This window comes from Astyanax mexicanus, chromosome 16, assembly GCF_023375975.1.
Source record: "Astyanax mexicanus isolate ESR-SI-001 chromosome 16, AstMex3_surface, whole genome shotgun sequence".
In the NCBI taxonomy this organism is placed as follows: domain Eukaryota; kingdom Metazoa; phylum Chordata; class Actinopteri; order Characiformes; family Acestrorhamphidae; genus Astyanax; species Astyanax mexicanus.
In genome coordinates, this window is record NC_064423.1 from 2,801,917 (window position 1) to 2,823,239 (window position 21,323).

Sequence of the window (21,323 nt, forward strand, 5' to 3'; positions counted from 1 at the left end):
TAACTTAGAAGAAGAAATATGAATACTTTATATAAAAAATAACCAGTTTTTTTTTTTTTTACACAAAAAGCAGAAAGCAATTGTCATGTGGGATTTGAAAATGCTAACTATAACAAAACTATAAAAGCTGAAAGTCTAAATAATCAGTTAAATAAGAGCACAGAGAGGGAGGAGCTGGGGTTTACAGTGGGTACAGTAGAGCAGATGGTACACAGTGAAAGGTAAGAGCCCTTGTAATTGCAGCTTCTCCCAGGAGGAGTCCACTGCAGGATTTACACAAATAAACAAAGCTGTGGACCCTGGCTGCTCACTGCTGCGCTTCCCTGAGCTATTCTCCTGATTCTAAATCAGCCATAACCACTTATCCTGTAGCCTGTATAAAAATAATAACAAAAATCTATTGATGCATCGAAATGAAAAGATTTTTCAGAAATGGAAAAAAAATGAACAAAAGTAAACATTCGGCCTTCAGTATCTGACCAAATATTGAACATTTTTCATTTTTGGTTTTCACTTCAGCTCTCAAACCAACAAAGTACAGTGCAGAGTTCATTCATTTTTTATTTTGCTGCACTGTAGATTAATACTAAAATCATCCAAACTATGAAGAAAAACAGGAAATTGTTTAGTATAAAAAATAAAGTTTTGCACATCTCTGCTGCATTTTCTCAGTCAGCTTAATGAAGTTGAGTCACCTGGAATTTAGGCTTTCAGTTAACAGCTGTGCTGAACTCATCACGAGTTAATTACTTGAATTTCTTGTCTCTTAATAAAGTGTTTGAGAGCATCAGTTAAAGTAAAGTAGTGAAGAGGTAGAGTTACAGGTATACAGTGAATAGTGAATATTTATAGAGTAATGTTCTAATCCAGATTATGAGAAGCAAGAACTACTCAACTAAATAAAAAAAATATTAAATACTTTAAGAAATGAAGGTTCAGAACTTTGGAAGTGTACTCAAGTGTAGTTGCAAAGACGGTCAAAAACATTATGATGAAACTGGCACTCATCAGGACCAGTTTCCTCTGTTGTACAGGATAAGTTCATCAGAGTTACCAGCCTCAGAAACCAAAAGTTAACAGCTTAAACCCAGATAAGAGCATCTAAATGCTTCTTTACAGAGTATTTTGGTTCGTTTAACACTTTTAAGTTACTACATGAATTCCTTATGTGTTCCTTCATAATCTGATAGATCACTCTACTATGAATTTACTATGTAGGGAAAAATATCTTAAAAGTGAACGGTGAAGGTGTGTCCAAACTTCTGAATGGTACTGTACCTTTTTCAGTGGTGGCGCACAGAATTAACTGTGCACGATAATGATTGGAGTAAAATAAATGCAGAGGTGGAAAGTAATTAATTACATTTACTCAAGTTACTATAATTGAGTAAATGTTATGAGTAATTTGTCATTTTTAAAGTAGTTTTTAAAATAGGTCATTTTACTTTTACTCAAGTACATTTTGACACAAGCAATTTACTTCGCTACATTGGAAAACCCCTTGTTACTGAGTAAAAAATAAAATGCTGGAAAAAAAAATTGTCTGAATTAAAAAAAATAAATAAATTGGCGCGGATACGCCGGCGCACGGATGCTCGCACGTGGAATAACGAGGCAATAACGTCCTCATGCAATACAAAATGTGCCCCGCCGGACAAAGCTCTCAGCTTTCAAAACTTCCACATCAAACCTGATTTACATCAAATAATTTAAAGTAACTATATAACTTTTACTCAAAGTACATTTTAAATTGAGTACTTTTTTACTTTTAGTCGAGTCGATTTTTAGATGGGTACTAAATAATAATAATCATTTTAAATTTTAATACCATTTCCTTTACTGAGAAATAGGCCTGTCATGATAGCTCTTTTTGGCAAATACATGTCACAGAAATGATTGTGATAAATTATATTAATCTATTTCATTTATTTCATTTTAAGACTAATTTATTTTTCTGAAGAATTTAGGTAATCTGAGGTTCTGTAAACTTGTGGTTTCTGGGGCTGGTAATTCTGATGAACGTATCCTGTACAACAGAGGAAACTCTCGCTCTTGTTTTCCTGGGGCATCCTGATGAGAGCCAGTTTCATCATAATGTATTTGTTTTTTTGCAACTTCACTTGAGGATGTTTTCAAAGTTCTTGAAATGTTTCAGATTGACTGACCTTCACTTATTTATTTTTATTTATTTAGTCGAGTAGTTGTTGCTTCTCATAATCTGGATTAGAACATTACTCAAATATTCACTATTCACTGTATACCTGTAACTCTACCTCTTCACTACTTTACTTTAACTGATGCTCTCAAACACTTTATTAAGAGAAAAGAAATTCAAGTAATTCACTCTTGATGAGTTCAGCACAGCTGTTAACTGAAAGCCTAAATTCCACGTGACTCTACCTCATAAAACTGACTGAGAAAATCCAGCGAAGGGGCTGTGAGTGGTCTAGCGTTGCCACTGTGATTGCTGGTTCGAATCCCGTTCATGCAGCTTGCCATCAGCTGCTGGAGCCCTGAGAGAGCACAGTAGGTCTTGCTCTCTCTCTGGGTGGGTACAGTAGATGGCACCCTTTTCCCTCATCACTCCTAGGGTCACTCCTGTGAGCTGATGTATCAGAACCGAGCCGCTGAGCTTTCTTCCGAGAGTTAGCGCTGTGATGCTACTCGGGAAGAGGATCCTGCATGAGAGAGGGCCCTAAATGCATTTTAATAAAAGTATAAGCGCCAGAAAAAACAATTACAGTAAGACGAGTAATTCAAAAAGAGGCGGAGTCTGACTTCACATGTATCGGAGGAGGCGTGTGCTAGTCTTCACCCTCCTGGTGTTGGGGCATCACTAGTGATAGGGGGACTAATTGACCGTGTAAATTGGCGTGAAAATAAGATAAAAATTTGGAAAAATATTTCATACTTTTTTGTTTACTTAATAATTCCTGATGTTTTTCTTTATAGTTTGGATGACTGTAGTATTAATCTGCAAAGTTGAAAAATTTGTGCAGCCCTTCCATGTACTAGTCTTCACCCTCTTTGTGTTGTGAGTATTGCTAGTAATGGTAGGAGTACTAAATAGTGAGTTAGGGCAGAGGTAGAATGTACATTTACTCGTCTTACTGTTATTGTTTTTTGTGCGCTTATATTTTTATTAAAGGGCATTTAGGGCCCTCTCTCATGCGGAATAATCATTTTAAACTGGGCGGATGTGATGCGGTCTCCTTTCAGAGTGAATGAATGCAATTCCAGGTTATGTTCAGTCAGAGAGAGAGAAAGAGAGAGAGAGAGAGAGAGAGAGAGAGAGAGTGCTCAGTCAGAAACTTCACTTCTTCGTTTCTTTGGTTTTACTATGAGTAAATGAGCTCCTGATCTTTGAGTTTCCTCTTCTGAAGTCTCCATTGCTCCACCAGCCGCTCGCGTTCAGTAAAACTGAGCTGGATCCTCTTTTAGAGGCTGTACGTGTGACGTAAGTACGTAAAGACGCGTAACGTGGCCAGAAGAAGAAATCCCGCAAAAAGCGGCCCGACACCCCAGTTTTTAGAATGAATATATTAGCAAGATTAGCAGGGATGGTGGTTCCAGCATACTCGTACCTTTAAACACTATATTTTATCCATACTCTTCTCCACTCAGAAATGATTCTGCTTTCTTTAACGTGGTATTACAAATTGTATTTTTACTTCTACTTAAGTATGAAGTTTTGTTTAGTTTGAAGTACATTTTAAATCACATCTGTGTCAGTGAATGTTAAATTATCTGATTTTTGCTTTTACTTGAGTAGATTTTGAAACTTGTCATTTTTATTGTAAGTAGAGTAAGTAGAGTAAGTAAAATTTAATCAAAGTAATAATACAGGGGTTGGACAATGAAACGGAAACACCTGGTTTTAGAGCACAATAATTGATTGTGGTGACGGACAGTTCTGGTGGAAACAGGAGAGTTGAGGTGCACATTGAATTCTGCCGTGATTTGATCAGACGTGGTTTTATGTTTATTGGATACAATCCGGGTTAGCACCCGAACATCCCTTTCAGACAGCTTCCTCTTACAGCGTCCACAGTTAATCCTGTTGGATGTGGTTGGTCCTTCTTGGTGGTATGCTGACATTACCCTGTATACCGTGGCTCTTGATACATCACAAAGACTTGCTGTCTTGGTCACAGATGCTCCAGCAAGACGTGCACCAACAATTTGTCCTCTTTTGAACTCTGGTATGTCACCTATAATGTTGTGTGCATTGCAATATTTTGAGCAGAACTGTGCTCTTACCCTGCTAATTGAACCTTCACACTCTGCTCTTACTGGCGCAATGTGCAATTAATGAAGATTGGACACCAGGCTGCTCCAATTTAGCCATGAAACCTCCCACACTAAAATGACAGTTTTAGTGTAGTTTTACATGAGTAGAATATTTTAGTACCCTTTTCAACTCTGGTTAGGGGTAATCAGTCTTCTAAATAAGAAAGGGAAAGGGATCAAATTGAATTTATTTATTTGAAATATATAATTTAGACATTAATAATCTTTTAAATAAAATGATAATACGGTAATCTTGCGCAGGTGCAATGGTATAATGTCAGTTGCAGCGCCCGCCGCCTCTTCCTCACCTCTCGTCTATCCGTACTGAAGGCATGTCTGACACTCTGCTCTCAATGTAAACAAAGCCTGGCTCCCGGACTCTTTAAAAGGAGAAATCCCATTACAATCTGTGAGGGTCCGCAGGGGCCCCTTCAGATAAGTCTCACAAACTAGCAGCTTTTCCCGCGAAGGTGTCGCAGCGGCCCGGGCTGCAAATGAGCGCGGGGCGGCCGGCGAGGCTCTGGCAAGGGGATTTTTGTTTGCTCTGTTGACAGCAGTCTCTGGTGACCACAGGGGGAAGGCTGCCGCAGGACCTGCCGCTCCGAGTGTGGCAGCCAATTAATGGGATTAGAAATGGAGAGAGAGAGAGAGAGAGAGAGAGAGAGAGAGAGAGTTTCACGGCTCCTTGGCTCACGTCTACATTGTTACAGTGACAGGGTTATGGAGGCACCTCCATTAGCTATTCAGCACACAAGCAGCACTCATCCTAATTAACACTTACAGGAGGAGTCTCTCTCTCTCTCTCTCTACCGCTCTGCCACACTATACCACACACACACACGTATAGTACAACACACACCTCTTCTCACAAAGGTGTGCCCTCACACACTCTTGGCGAAGAGAATGAAAAGCCTATTTTTCTCCTGACATATTCCCTCTCACCTGCTAACTTAATTCAGCCACATAATCCCTGCTCCACTGCACCAATTACAAAAGAGAAAAGAAGAAAAAAAAAACACTAAAACAAAAAAGAGAGACAGAGCAGTCAGTCATTCTTACCCAGAGCTACAGTCCCCATGAGGAAAGGCTTCCCGATCTGGGTGAAGTCATTCGTGGTCTCCTGGCGAACCTCTGAACCCACGACAAATGTCACCGCCACCTTGGGGCAAACAAATTATCACAGACTCAGAGCCACCAGTCACAAAGCAAGAGCGTCCGGAGTAATCCAGACCACCAATAGATTCTCATTTCAAATGACATTTGCAGGGAAATATGGCGGTGTGGCGGGAGATGTGTGCGGCGCGAGGGAGCGTGATGACGAGCGCCCGGGCGAACGCCGGGGAAACGCCTCGGAGGAACAGCACCAAAAAAGTGTTTTAACACAAAATGATAGCTTTTATGTCATGACCACAGAGACCGAGAGACGGGGATGTGCTATAAACCCTCAGCACGACGCGCAGGCCGGAGAGGGACTGGAGTCCTTGACCTGAATACACAACACACACACGCTGTAGCTCATGGCTACTGTACAAATCAAACACACACACACACACACACTCTGTATTAACTCTTTTAATACTATCCCTTTTGGCCAGGTCTACAACGACCATGACAGAATTGGCATTGATTTATTTATTTGTCCCCCTCAGTGATACATGCATGTTCATCATACTGCACATATAAAACAGGTCAGCTTAAGAAATCTACACTTTCTCTGCATCCATACTCTTGATTTATAAAAGATGAATATTTAATTATAGCTCCTGTAGAAAGTGACGGCAACAACATAAGACAAGCAGAGATACAGAAGGAAAAACAACAGACAGACAGAGAGAAAGACAAAAGGACACAAGGAAAAAGACAGCCAGCCAGAAAGAAAAAGACAGGCAGAGATACAGAAGGAAAAACAACAGACAGACAGACAGAATGACAAAAGTAAAAGGCAAACATACAAATAGAAGGAATAAGACAGACAAAAACAGAAGTAAAAAAGACAGAAGGAAGGCAGACATTCAAACAGAAGGAAAAAGACAGACAATTAAAAAGACAGACAGACAAAAGAAAAAAGTCAGAAATACAGAAGAAAAAAATTCAGACAGACAGAAAGAAAGAAAGAAAGAAAGAAAGAAAGAAAGAAAGAAAATACAGACTGACAGACAAAAGGAAAGTCAGAAATACAGAAGAAAAAAATCAGACAGAAAGAAAGAAAGAAAGAAAGAAAGAAAAGACAGACTGACATACAAAAGGAAAAGTCAGAAATAAAGAAGAAAAAAATCAGACAGAAAGAAAGAAAGAAAGAAAGAAAGAAAAGACAGACTGACATACAAAAGGAAAAGTCAGAAATAAAGAAGAAAAAAAATCAGACAGACAGACAGAAAGAAAGAAAGTAAGAAAGAAAGAAAAGACAGACTGACAGACAAAAGGAAAAAGACAGACATACAAAAGGAAGGAAAAAGACAGACAGATAAACAGAAGGAAAAGAACAGAGACAAATTAAAAGGAAAAAGACAGACAGACAAAATGAAAAAGTAAAAAAACAGACAAAAGAAAAAAGCTCAGACAGACAGAAATACATTAATACAGGAAATTATTACTCACTGAAAACAGGTGCTGTGTCCAGTTTACAGTTTTTTTTTTGCCTCTGGAATAAACTGTACCTGATATCCTCTTACCTTCTTTCTCCTTCACCCATAACAATGATTTTATTGCAGGAAATGTATCCATTTAACATATAATATGTACCTTACTTTACAAACTCCAGGGGTAGACAAGGTTTCCAAATAAATAGATTAACTAAATAAAATATTTAAAACAAAGTATCTGGCGGAGAGGAGAGCCCTCAGCAAGCTGCTGAACATCATGGACAATGTTCACCACCCTCTGCACCCAGAGCACCATCACCAGGCAGAGGAGCTCATTCAGCGGTAGACTGCTGTCCCAGTCCTGCTCCACCGACAGACTGAGGAGGTCTTTTGTCCCTCAGGCCATAAGACTGTTCAACTCCTCTTAGCACAGCAAACTGAAGACTCTGTGACACTTTTTCATTCTGGTAACTCCAGCCACACCATGGACATCCCCAATCTATGGACACACTCTCAGTCTTGCTGATGCCTATAACACTATTTTTTACAGTTCTACCCTATTTTGCACTAGTAGTTCACTCACTAGTTCATTCATCTACTGTTCACGTATCTTTTGCACTGCTAAATGTAAATTATTATATAACTGTGTATTTGCACTTTCTGCATGGCGGACATCAGTTATCCTCACTTTTATCTATCTATCTTATCTAAATCTAACATATCAAATTTAACATATCTAGAACAAACCAGTAAACAAGTTCAGAAAAGTAGAGTAATTGTAGCTAAGAAACATATGAAGTAAATATGAATCATGAGTATAATGTGTAACATAAAAAAAATTGTGAAATGCTGTGAGTTACAGTAAGAGTATAGTACAGTTTAGAGCTAAGGGGCAGGTTTCCAATGACAAGAGTTGTTTGAACTCAAATGATTTTAGTTGAATACTCAACTATTTTGAGTTAGTTGAACATTTGTGGGCACAAATACTGTACTATTCAAACTGAGATCTTTGAGTTGAACCAACTTATAATAACTGTGTGTCCAACAGTTTCTGAATAACTCTCGCCATCACTGTGTAGTGATTCCCCTGGGCTACCTTAGAAAAAAATCTACTTCCCCTTTAGTTGTAATAACTTGATGTTTTAATTTATGCCAACTTAGGTTTTCATTTCCTATTGCTTAAAAAAATTAGAGCAAATCGGCTGCCTTAAAAAAGTTCAGTAAACTCGACTTATCCGGTCTTACAGTATAACAAAAATAAAAACGTTAAATCAACTTCCCCTTTAGTTGTAATAACTTGATGTTCTAAATTAAAGTTTCCCTTACTCATTACTTAACATTTTTAAGGCAACCGGTTTCCTCAATTTTTTTAAGTGAATTAAACGTATCTGGTCTTACAATATAACAAAAATAAACAGTTAAATCAACTTCCCCTTTAGTTGTAATAACTTGATGTTTTAATTATGCTAACTTAAGTTTTCATTCCCCATTACTTAACTTTTTTAAGGCAACCGGTGTAAGAACCAACCAAGGAGATTTGGATGCAAACGCAGGCAGGCTTTATTAATCCAAAACGCAAGGCAAAAATCGTAATCCAAAATACAGGCAGTAGTTCAAAACCAGGAATAAATCACTAGGCAAAATCGTAGTCAAAAAACAGGCAAGGATCAAAAAACCAGATATAATAAACACAGACGTAAACGCTCGATAAGACACTAGAGTGGCAATATCTCGCAACTAGACTTAGTAAAAGTCCCAGTATAAATAGTCTCAGTAATAAGTCCCACAGGTGTTTGGGAGGGGCGGAGTCAGCTTATTAGTACTCCGGCGAGGCTGATCTTAAAGGTGCAGGTGTGACAACCGGTTTCCTCAATTTTTTTAAGTAAATTCAACTTATCCGGGCTTACAGTGTAGTGAGAATTGGCCAAAGCTAATGAGCTGGATAATACAGTATAATACAGGATAAACAGTGTAATACTCCCCATATTTGCTGAATTGACTGTCTTTTACAGTAATTAGATTCTCTAAATAATATCAAATGTCTCTTCCTTTTTTTAAATGTTAAAAAAAGTGATTTAAAAAAGTACAATTGTTGGTTGCGAATGTGGCGGTCGTGTCTGGGCAAGAGGTCACAAAAGACCTCAAAACAACTTCCAAAGAACTGCAGTCCTCACTTGTTTCAATTAAGGTCAGTGTTCATGACTCCACCATCAGAAAGAGACTGAGAAAAATGTCCTGCATGGCAGAGTGCCAAGACAAAAAACACTGCTGAGCAAAAAGAACTTTAAGACTTGTCTCAGTTTTACCAGAAAACATCTTGATGATCCCCAAGACTTTTGGGAAAATAGTCTGTAGACTGACGAGGCAAAAGTTTAACTTTTTGGAAGGTGTGTATCCTGTTACATCTGTCTACCACAAAACACTGAAGGAGAATATCCGACCATCTGTTTGAGACCTTAAGCCGAAACGAACTTGGGTTCTGCAGCAGGACAATGATCCAAAACACACCAGCAAGTCCACCTCTGAATGGCTGAAGAAAAATTAAATGAAGACTTTGGAGTGGCCTAGTCAAATTCTTGACCTGAAACCGACTGAGATGCTGTGGCATTAAATTAAAAAGGTGGTTCATAGGGGTGCCGAGTGGTACAGCTGCCTATTGTGCTGCCACTGTGAACGGGAGGTCGCAGGTCTGAAACCCGTTCATCTAGCTCTGCCATCAGCTGCCGGAGCCCAGAGAGAGCATAATTGGACTTGCTCCCTCTGGGTGGGTACAGTAGATGGCGCTCTCTCCCCATTACACTTGAAGGTGGGGATGTAGCAGCTCGAAAAAAGGGGTGATTGACCTCACATGTGTCGGAGGAGGCACAGGTGATAAGGACGCACAACTGGATAGCCAAATTGGGAGGAAAAATTTGAAAAATGTGAAATGAATTTAAATGTAAAACAAAATGCAGCTCATGCTGGAAAACCCTCCAATGTGGTAAAATGATAACAATTCTGTAAAGAAGAGTGGAACAAAATTCCTCCACAGGACTGTGAAAGACTTTAACGACTGATTGCCGTTGTCGCTGCTAAGGGTGGCCGAACCAGTTATTAGGTTTAAGGAGCAAACCCATTTTCTCTCCCTTTTTACCTTAATAATAAAAATATTCATAAGAAAAATGGCAATTGGGGCATCGAGTGGTCCAGCGGTCTAAAGCACTGCCACTATAAGCGGGAGATCGCTAATTCGAACCCCCGCTCATGCAGCTTTGCCATCAGAAAGAGCACAATTGACCCTGCTTCCTCCGGGTGGGTAGATGGCGCTCTCTCCCCACATCACTAAAAGGGTGATGTCTGCAGCACAGGGCGTCTGTGAGCTGATGTATCAGAACCGAGCCACTGTGCTTTTCTCAGAGTGTTAGCGCTGTGATGCTGCATCAGCAGCATCACATGTATCAGAGGAAGTGTGCGTTAGTCTTCACCCTCCTGGTGTGTTGGGGCATTATAAGTCTTAGGCGGAGTCCTAATGAATGGGTTGGGTAATTATATATAAAAAAAAGTTTGGTAACACTTTCTATGAATGTCATCTTTATTAGACGCTATAACCACATTCATAACATATAATAATAAGGCATTATAAACATGGCTATAAATGTTAATAAAAATGCATAACCCATTATAGCCATGTTTGTTAAGCATTATGACTTGTGATAATAATACATTATAAGCTACGCTTATAATATATATGTTAAAATAGTATATCTCTATCATTAATAATCTAGTCATACAATAAAAGTCTGGCACTTTACTTAGAGCACACAAAGACCTGTTATAATACATTATAATGAAATATAATTAATATTATTTTCAAGACAAGAATAATTTATGAGTGGTTAAAAATATATTTATAGGATTATTGAGGGTGTGTTTATATGTTGGAAGCTGTTCTAGTCATGATAAAGTCTGCAACTGGGACTGAGTTTCTTGGTATTGATGTATAACATGTTATAAACGCAGCTATTAATGCATTATAATCACAGTTTATGATGCATAATAAACATGGCTATAATGAATTATACATTTTTATAAATATGTATAGCCATGTTTATAATGCCTTCTGAATGCCTTATAATGTGTTATGAGTATGGTTATAGAGTCTTATAAAGATGACATTCAAAGAAAGTGTTACCAAAAGTTTTAGTACACGTTTAAAACTGTTAGGTACAGAAGAAAACTAAAGGTCTTTGCCTCAAGAAGTAAGGAGTTTCTGATATGCACAAATATGAAAAAAAAAAAAAAAAAAAATATATAATATATATATATAAATATATATATGCGTTCCGCTTCCTTCTGCTTGAGTTGCTGTGTGAACTGAAAGGGTGTTACATGACAAGCCAAGTATAGGCACTGGAGGCACCAGCCGGGGGTCTGGAGTAGAGCTACTGAAATATAGAGCAGAGTCACCGTGTGTCATCATGCATTAAAAGCCTTTACATGTAAGCACCTTTATGTCAGTGCTATCAGATCTGCCCATAATACCAAAAGCATGTCTTCCCGCTGACAGGATGACACTGCATTAGCCACGTGTTCCGGGGAGAGGTGGGCTCCTTCTGTTGTGTTAACCCCAATTCTCACTTTACGGAAGCTGCTGGAAGATATTAGAACCCAGAGGAGCACGGCGCCGGGGCTGCTCTTTATTGGGGGGGGGGGGGGTTTGGGTGGATGACAGCCCTGCGTGGTGCTGCCGCCGTGTACCGGTGTCAGAGCTGTGACTGCTTTAATGGAATTTTGCGGTACCACGTGCCAGCGAGAGGGTGACCTCCAAGATGAATATCAGGCTCCCGCGAAACACCTGGCCCACCGCTCACCGCCTGCAACACGTGCAGAGACAGGAAATTACTCCTACCGAAGCCCAAACGGCTCACGCTCAAAGACTGCGGCTCTCCCTCTCCGTATTTTCCCTCAAACTCAGACAGCCTGTGGCGCTCTGCATTAACGGTACACTAGACGATAGATGATAGGTAGTGATGCAATATATCAGCTTAAGGATATATCGTACAGTCTCATAGGGCTTATGTCTAGACTTAACCCTTGTGTGGTGTTCATATTTTTGTTACTCGTTTACTTTGTTACTAATTGTATTTAATGCAGCAAAATTAAGCAATTTTACATTAAAATGCTTTACACATGCTCGCTTCACCTAAATTGCAAGCAATATAAACAGCTTACATGGTTAATATTTGCCCTTTACCTTTCTTATGTTACATTTCTTTCAAAAAGTGCTACTCTTTTTTTTTATAGTTTTTAAATAAAATGTAAAAGAAAATGAATTAAACTCAAGATATGAGTAGAAAATTTGTTTAATTTCAAATTTACAAATGAAGCAAAAAATATTTTTTTAGTATAATTTGTTGAAAAATGAAAACGGGTCCCACAGACCCAAACACCACACAAGGGTTAAGAACGTGAGAACACAATGTACTTAACCCTCCTATTATGTTCATTTATCAGGAACAGCAATACTGTTCCGGGTCATATTGACCAAGTGCATGTTTAACCATACAAAAGATGTCTGAAACCAAAAAATCCTAATAATAAGTGTAAATATTTTTTTTTCTAACTCCATTACTTATTATCAATATTATCAAAATTATCAATATTCAGTGCAATGGTGTTCCTTTTGGATCAATTAGGATAATTCACTCATTTTGCATAAAAAAATACAAGTTCAAACTTTTTTTTAATGTTTCACTACTTTATTCCTTTTGAAAAAAAAAAACAATATGAAAAACATTAGTTCTACATAACATTTAAACATAATATTGCAATTTTGTTTTAGTTGGACGCTTTTGGCAATATAGTGTTTCTTCAAGTTTTTGAAATTGGAGTGCAATTGCCATTTTATATGCCTGCTGTCAAACAGTGCATACTGTTACTTTATACCTAAGATGCTTTTGGGAATCTGGGCTCTGGGCTCCAATCAGAACTGGAAATAGATATAAGCAACAATAATGTGAGACTAAATCCTCTAACTTCACAAATATCTCAAACAATATTCTACAGATTTCAGATACAGATGGATGAAAGAAGATGTCAGGTGTCATGAGGAAGGTACTTTAGAAGGACAGCGATTCTTCACACGTAAACATTTTGCTTTTAAGGCCCTGAAGAATATGACCTGGATTATATAGAAGAGGCCTTCCATTAGAAGCCCAGAAGCTCCAGAGAGCTGAGAAGGAGACTGGAGAAAAAAAAAGCAACAATAGTGGGGAAAAAAGCCCGACAACAACACCCAAGAGTGGCTTTCTGCTTCCTCTTAAAAGGCCTCGGAGGATTGTGTAATGGAGGCGAAAAGAAGCCCAGTCTGTGATTAGTCTGCTGCCCACTCGCCACAAATCTGGAGTGAGTGCTGAGAAATGAAGTGTAAAATGACACATTACCAAACAAAGAGCGAGTGTTCTCTCAAATCCCAGAGCTCCACACACAGCGTCCATCTACACCATCTGCAGTCCATCTTCCTGCTCCATTCCATCACTCTACCCCTGGTGCTGCTGCTGTATGGTAGCCATACTCCGTCTCCAGACCATAAACGAGCGTCTCCGTCTCAACCGCAATTAAAATCTTCTTCTCTTGGTCTTGGAATGAAATTCTTTACTCTATTATTTATTAAGCGTATTAATTGTATTTATTATTCATTTATGTACAGTATTTTTACTGTTTTGTCATTTTATTTTATTATACTGAATTCACACATTTTGACACGGCTATACTATTGTAAGACCATATAAAAAAATAATTAAGCTATATAATATTCAATGTTTTTTTTTTTTTTTTTTTACCAAAATATTTGATTAAATAAATAGCAATATTACTAAATAACATACACAATCATGCATAATCATTGATATTAAATGTACAATAAATTGCCAGTTTTTTTATTATTTTTTTTTGTTGGTTTTTGACTCAAACCCCACTACAAAAAGTCTTAGTGTTGACTCAAACTCACTGTGTCTCAGTCTTGGACTTGAATCTTGACTTTTACTTGGAATTAAGTATTAAAAGTCTTATTCTTGTTTTGGCCATGACTCGATAATGACCAGTATAACCTTGATCTAGACTCAAGTCTTGGTGTTGACTCAGTCTCAACTACCACAACCCTTGCTTTGGACTAAACAGCAATTTGAATTAATTTTTTTCAAATTAAATTAAAATATAGTTAAAGACTAGGCTTAATAGAGACCAGGAAACTGCCCCTGTAGCCCTGACTTGTCTTGACTCTGTCTTAACTTCCAAAACTAATTGTTTAATTGATTAATTGAGTCCTGGTTTTTGTCTTGTCTCAGTCTTGGACACTCCTAGTATTCTTGGTCTTGAATCAAACTCACGGTGTCCTGGTCTGGGTCCTGTTTTATGGCAGTTTAGGTCTTAACCACAGAACTAAACGCAGCTTACAAGTGAGGTTGGGTTGGATGAGTTTTTGGGTTGTCTTGGGTTATGGTGAGAAATATCTTCATCTGTTCTTAGTTTTGTGTTGACTCTGACTCAATTATTAAAAGTCTTGGTCTTGACTTGATGTGTCCCATTCTCTGTCTTTTCTCAGACACTCCTAGTATTCTTGGTCTTGATTTAAACTTACAGTGTTCTCGTCTCTGTCTTGTCTCGGCCTTGTCTGAGGTCTTGACTACAGCACTAAAGGCAGCTTTCAGCTGGGGTTGGGTCGGGTTGGATGGGTTATGATGATCTTAATCTCTTCTTAGTCTTGTCTTGGTCTCAACTACTAAAAGTTTGTGTCTTGACTCTGACTCAATGTGTCCTGCCCTCTGTCTTGTCTTGACTTTGATATGATGTTTCCCGCTCTCGGTTTGTCCTGATCTTGGCCTCTCCTGGTGTTAATCTTGACTCACACTCAACAAATAAAAGTTTTGGTCTTGAATTAGACTTTATATTTCCTGTTCTTGGTATTGACATGGAATAAATTACTAAAAGCCTTGGTCTTAACTTAGATTCAGTGTGTACGAGTGTCTCTGTCTTGGTCACTCACTACTAGTATTCTTGGTCTTGATTTGAACTCACAGTGTCCTAGTCTTGGCCTTATCTTAGTCTTGTCTTAGCTTTTGAAGTCTTGACTACAGCACTAAAGGCAGCTTTTGGGTGGAGTTGGGTTGGATGGGTTATTGGGTTGTCTTGGGTTATGATGACAAAATATCTGAATCTGTCCTTAGTCTTGTCTTGGTCTCAACTACTAAAGCTATTGTCTTGACTCAAACTCAATTACTAAAAGTTTTGGTCTTGACTTGGATATGATGTTTCCTGGTCTAAGTTTTGTCTCAATCTTGGCCACTCCTGGTCTTGATATTTACTTGCACTCAACAACTAAAGTATTGGTCTTGAATCAGACTTGATGTGTCCTGTTCTTGGTATTGACATTGACTTAATTACTAAAGCCTTGGTCCTGACTTGGACTCAATGCATCTTGGGATCTTTGTCTTGGCATCTCACTCCTATTATTCTTGGTCTTATTTGAACTCACAGTGTCCTGGTCTAGGTCTTCTCTCAGTCTTGGCTCTTGAGCTCTTGACTACAGCACTAGAGGCAGGGTTAGGTTGGGTTGTCTCAGATTATGATGACACATACCTGAATCTGTTCTTAGTCTTAGTCTTGGTCTCAGCTATTAAAATTATTGACTCAGACTCAGTGTGTCCTGGTCTCTGTCTTGTGTTGGTCTCTGCTATTTTGTCCAAATTCTGGCTTAATTACAAAAAGCCTTGGTCTTGACTTGGACTCAATGCATCTCTTGGGATCTTTCTCTTGGTAGCTCACTTCTAGAATTCATGGTATTATTTGAACTCAGTGTCCTGGTCTCTTTCTTGTCTCAGTCTTGTCTCTTGAGCTCTTGGCTACAGCTCTAGAGGCAGAGTTAGGTTGGGTTGTCTCTGTTCTAAGTCTCGTCTTGGTCTCAGCTATTAAAAGTCTTGACTATTGGACTCAGTGTGTCTTGGTCTCTGTCTTGTGCTGGTCTCTGCTACTTTTGTCCTGATTCTGACTCAATTACAAAAAGCTTTGGTCCTGACTTAGACTCAATGTGTCCTGGGGTCTCTGTCTTGGCCACTCACTTCTAGAATTAATGGTCCTATTTGAACTCACAGTGTCCTGGTCTCTTTCTTGTCTCAGTCTTGTCTCTTGAGCTCTTGACTACAGCACTAAAAGGAGGGTTAGGTTGGGTTTTCTCGGATTATGCTGACAAATTTCTGAATCTGTTCTTAGTCTCGTCTTGGTCTCAGCTATTAAAAGTCTTGACTATTGGACTCAGTTTGTCTTGGTCTCTGTCTTGTGCTGGTCTCTGCTACTTTTGTCCTGATTCTGACTCAATTACAAAAAGCTTTGGTCCTGACTTAGACTCAATGTGTCCTGGGGTCTCTGTCTTGGCCACTCACTTCTAGAATTAATGGTCCTATTTGAACTCACAGTGTCCTGGTCTCTTTCTTGTCTCAGTCTTGTCTCTTGAGCTCTTGGCTACAGCTCTAGAGGCAGAGTTAGGTTGGGTTGTCTCTGTTGTAAGTCTCGTCTTGGTCTCAGCTATTAAAAGTCTTGACTATTGGACTCAGTGTGTCTTGGTCTCTGTCTTGTGCTGGTGTCTGCTACTTTTGTCCTGATTCTGACTCAATTACAAAAAGCTTTGGTCCTGACTTAGACTCAATGTGTCCTGGGGTCTCTGTCTTGGCCACTCACTTCTAGAATTAATGGTCCTATTTGAACTCACAGTGTCCTGGTCTCTTTCTTGTCTCAGTCTTGTCTCTTGAGCTCTTGACTACAGCACTAAAAGCAGGGTTAGGTTGGGTTGTCTTGGATTATGATGAACATTTCTGAATCTGTTCTTAGTCTTGTCTTGGTCTCAGCTATTAAAGTCTTGACTCGGGACTCAGTGTGTCCTGGTCTCTGTTTTGTGTTGGTCTCTGCTACCTTTGTTCTGATTCTGGCTCAACTACAAAAAGCCTTGGTCCTGACTTGGACTCAATGCATCTTGGGGTCTTTGTCTTGGCATCTTACTCCTATTATTCTTGGTCTTATTCAAACTCACAGTGTCCTGGTCTCTTTCTTGTCTCAGTCTTGTCTCTTGAGCTCTTGACTACAGCACTAAAAGCAGGGTTAGGTTGGGTTTTCTCGGATTATGATGACAAATTTCTGAATCTGTTCTTAGTCTTGTCTTGGTCTCAGCTATTAAAAGTCTTGACTATTGGACTCAGTTTGTCTTGGTCTCTGTCTTGTGCTGGTCTCTGCTACTTTTGTCCTGATTCTGACTCAATTACAAAAAGCTTTGGTCCTGACTTAGACTCAATGTGTCCTGGGGTCTCTGTCTTGGCCACTCACTTCTAGAATTAATGGTCCTATTTGAACTCACAGTGTCCTGGTCTCTTTCTTGTCTCAGTCTTGTCTCTTGAGCTCTTGGCTACAGCTCTAGAGGCAGAGTTAGGTTGGGTTGTCTCTGTTGTAAGTCTCGTCTTGGTCTCAGCTATTAAAAGTCTTGACTATTGGACTCAGTGTGTCTTGGTCTCTGTCTTGTGCTGGTGTCTGCTACTTTTGTCCTGATTCTGACTCAATTACAAAAAGCTTTGGTCCTGACTTAGACTCAATGTGTCCTGGGGTCTCTGTCTTGGCCACTCACTTCTAGAATTAATGGTCCTATTTGAACTCACAGTGTCCTGGTCTCTTTCTTGTCTCAGTCTTGTCTCTTGAGCTCTTGACTACAGCACTAAAAGCAGGGTTAGGTTGGGTTGTCTTGGATTATGATGAACATTTCTGAATCTGTTCTTAGTCTTGTCTTGGTCTCAGCTATTAAAGTCTTGACTCGGGACTCAGTGTGTCCTGGTCTCTGTTTTGTGTTGGTCTCTGCTACCTTTGTTCTGATTCTGGCTCAACTACAAAAAGCCTTGGTCCTGACTTGGACTCAATGCATCTTGGGGTCTTTGTCTTGGCATCTTACTCCTATTATTCTTGGTCTTATTCAAACTCACAGTGTCCTGGTCTCTTTCTTGTCTCAGTCTTGTCTCTTGAGCTCTTGACTACAGCACTAAAAGCAGGGTTAGGTTGGGTTTTCTCGGATTATGATGACAAATTTCTGAATCTGTTCTTAGTCTTGTCTTGGTCTCAGCTATTAAAAGTCTTGACTATTGGACTCAGTTTGTCTTGGTCTCTGTCTTGTGCTGGTCTCTGCTACTTTTGTCCTGATTCTGACTCAATTACAAAAAGCTTTGGTCCTGACTTAGACTCAATGTGTCCTGGGGTCTCTGTCTTGGCCACTCACTTCTAGAATTAATGGTCCTATTTGAACTCACAGTGTCCTGGTCTCTTTCTTGTCTCAGTCTTGTCTCTTGAGCTCTTGACTACAGCACGAAAAGCAGGGTTAGGTTGGGTTGTCTTGGATTATGATGAAAATTTCTGAATCTGTTCTTAGTCTTGTCTTGGTCTCAGCTATTAAAAGTCTTGACTATTGGACTCAGTTTGTCTTGGTCTCTGTCTTGTGCTGGTCTCTGCTACTTTTGTCCTGATTCTGACTCAATTACAAAAAGCTTTGGTCCTGACTTAGACTCAATGTGTCCTGGGGTCTCTGTCTTGGCCACTCACTTCGAGAATTAATGGTCTTATTTGAACTCACTGTGTCCTGGTCTCTTTCTTGTCCCAGTCTTGTCTCTTGAGATCTTGACTACAGCACTAAAGGCATGGTTAGGTTGGGTTGTCTTTGATTATGATGACAACTATATGAATCTGTTCTTAGTCTTGTCTTGGTCTCAGCTATTAAAAGTCTTGACTCTGGACTCAGTGTGTCCTGGTCTCTGTTTTGTGTTGGTCTCTGCTACTTTTGTTCTGATTCTGGCTCAACTACAAAAGGCCTTGGTCCTGACTTGGACTCAATGCGTCTTGGGGTCTTTGTCTTGGCATCTTACTCCTATTATTCTTGGTCTTATTCAAACTCACAGTGTCCTGGTCTCTTTCTTGTCCCAGTCTTGTCTCTTGAGATCTTGAGTACAGCACTAAAGGCAGGATTCAGTTGGGTTGTCTCAGATTATGATGACAAATTTCTGAATCTGTTCTTAGTCTTGTCTTGGTCTCAGCTATTAAAAGTCTTGACTCAGATTCTGGCTCAATTACAAAAAGCCTTGGTCTTGACCTGGACTCAATGCATCTTGGGATCTTTGTCTTGGCCACTCACTCCTATTATTCTAACTCACTGTGTCCTGGTCTCTTTCTTGTCTCTTGAAGTCTTGGGTCCAGTTCTAATGCCAGCTTTATGGGCTGAAGCCGTGGCTGAAGTTGGGCTGGATGCAGCAATGCACAGTGTAGTGGTGCTGCAGGGCTTAACCCCTGTTCGCTCATGTACCCATCTGCAGCTTCTGTACTTTCTTTTCTCAGGGGAGGAGAGGGAATGCAATTTCCTCAGCAATTTGCCATAGATGCACAACACACACACGCACACACACACACACACACACACACACACACACACACTCCTACACATATACACATACATACAAGAACACCACACACACACAATGCACAAAAGTGATGCAGGCAGAAAAACAGCACTGCGCTTACTCATGCACATCTTTAGCACTTTCCAAGCAAAGCAAATCCTCGGTAAATGTAGAGCGGGGCACACTGGAGCACTCCCAGAGCACACTGGAGCTGTGAGACGCAGAGAGAGTGAATCCATTACTCCGGCACTCGGTACGAGGGGGGCGGAGACGGGGGCCGGCAGACTGATAGGAAGTCTGAGGAAGCTGACGTGTGGTGGAATAGCATCACTCATGCCCCTCACACCCCTGTCCCGCTCCATCCCGCTGCTAACTTGTTACGGGGGGGCCGAGCTGTGATCACCCACCCCCACCGTGCTCTTCCTCCACAAGAGAGCAGAAACATGACGCAGGGCTTTGTGCTGCTCTTAAGCCCAACAATAAAACACACTCCGACACCAGAGCAAAACACAGTCCGGCTGTTTCTCATCTGCGGGAGCAAGACAGCCGTCTCACTGCTGACTGACGAGCTGCGGAGGAGCTGGAGATATAGTATAGCCTTAACAGTAAATCTAAGCTAATGGAATTTCTAATTATAGAATATAATGACTAATTAAACCCCTATTATTATTGAATTACTATACTGTTTTAATATAACTGCAAATTGAAATCAGTAATCTACTGTACGTGTATCTACTGAACTGTTTTACAATGAATCATTTAATTTAAGTTCATTAAATCACTTTGAATTAATAATCTCTTTGTATAATTAAACAAGAAATATGCATTTCTAGAAAAGAAAAAAAAAAAACGCACAATCCCTGCTCACACAGCTTATGTAGTTCTCACTTCCATGCAGTTGTTAGGTGGTTATATGGTTGCTATGGTATTTCCAGATTATTGCTATGGTGCTGCTTAATAATTATTGCGGTAATCCTGGTGGTTGCTATGGTGTTGCTAAAAGATAACTGATACACAGTTAAATTGTATTGATTTGACTATGGTAAGTTTACTGTGTAGGTGGTGGGTTACAATGGTTACTATGGCATTGCTATGGTGTTGCTAGGTAGTTGCTATGGTGTTGCTAGGTGAATACTAGGCAGTGGCTATGATAACCCAAGTGGTTGCAATGGCAGAATGAAGGGTTTCCAGGTGATAACTATAGTTATATTGATGGTTGCTATGAAAACCTGGGAAGTTAATATGATTTGGCTAATAGTGGCAAGATTGGTGCTATGATATCATCAATGGTTGCTATGGTACCCCAGGTGTTTACAACACAATTGTTGCTGTGTAGTTGCATTGATACATCACAAGGATGTTATTTCAGGTACATTTAAGGTGGTTGCTTGTTTCTTAGTGGTAACTATAGCAACAGTTTAGAAGAAAATATAAAGAAGAATATACAGTAATTCAGATAACAATATAGTTGGACCTTGCACTTGCGAGAGTGGAAACTGGCTGGTTGAATATTTTTTACTGGTTTACTTCTTGTTGGATGCACTATGTTTTGGCTAAGCAAATATGCAAGCTTATTGTGTGATTTAGCCATGCAACAATTAATTATGCACCATAATAAATAAGAAAACACATGAAGAAAATACACATGAACTTGCAGTGATTTAAAGAGATTAGATTAAAACACAGAAGAATAGAAAATATATAAGGCTATAAAATCCTTACTATACAAGGTAAAGATCTATCTTTAAATGGAGCAGTGCAATAGATGTTACTAAAAGTTATTAAATAATTAACAAAGCAAAGTGCAAGGTGCAATGACATTGATTATAAAAGTGACTGATGTGCCATAGAAATAGAAATAGAAATATGCATATGTTACAAAAATAGTTCTGAGAAGTGAATGTATGAATACCCAATCATGTACTTGTATGTAAGAAAGGTTGGGGAAGTGATAGTGAATTAAGAATTAAGTGGTTGAATAATTAGTTATCTAAGCAAT

The 21,323-nt window shown here is 39.3% G+C and overlaps 1 protein-coding gene across 1 annotated transcript in view; it reads right to left on the reverse strand.

The window, feature by feature from the left end:
• si:ch211-51h4.2 (uncharacterized) overlaps nt 1–21,323 on the reverse strand; it is a 216,312-nt gene that overhangs the window by 54,336 nt on the left and 140,653 nt on the right. Inside the window, exon 9 of the mRNA XM_049465961.1 lies at nt 5,350–5,449. Within this exon, the coding sequence (XP_049321918.1) occupies nt 5,350–5,449 (100 nt within the window). The remainder of the gene's footprint in view (nt 1–5,349; nt 5,450–21,323) is intronic.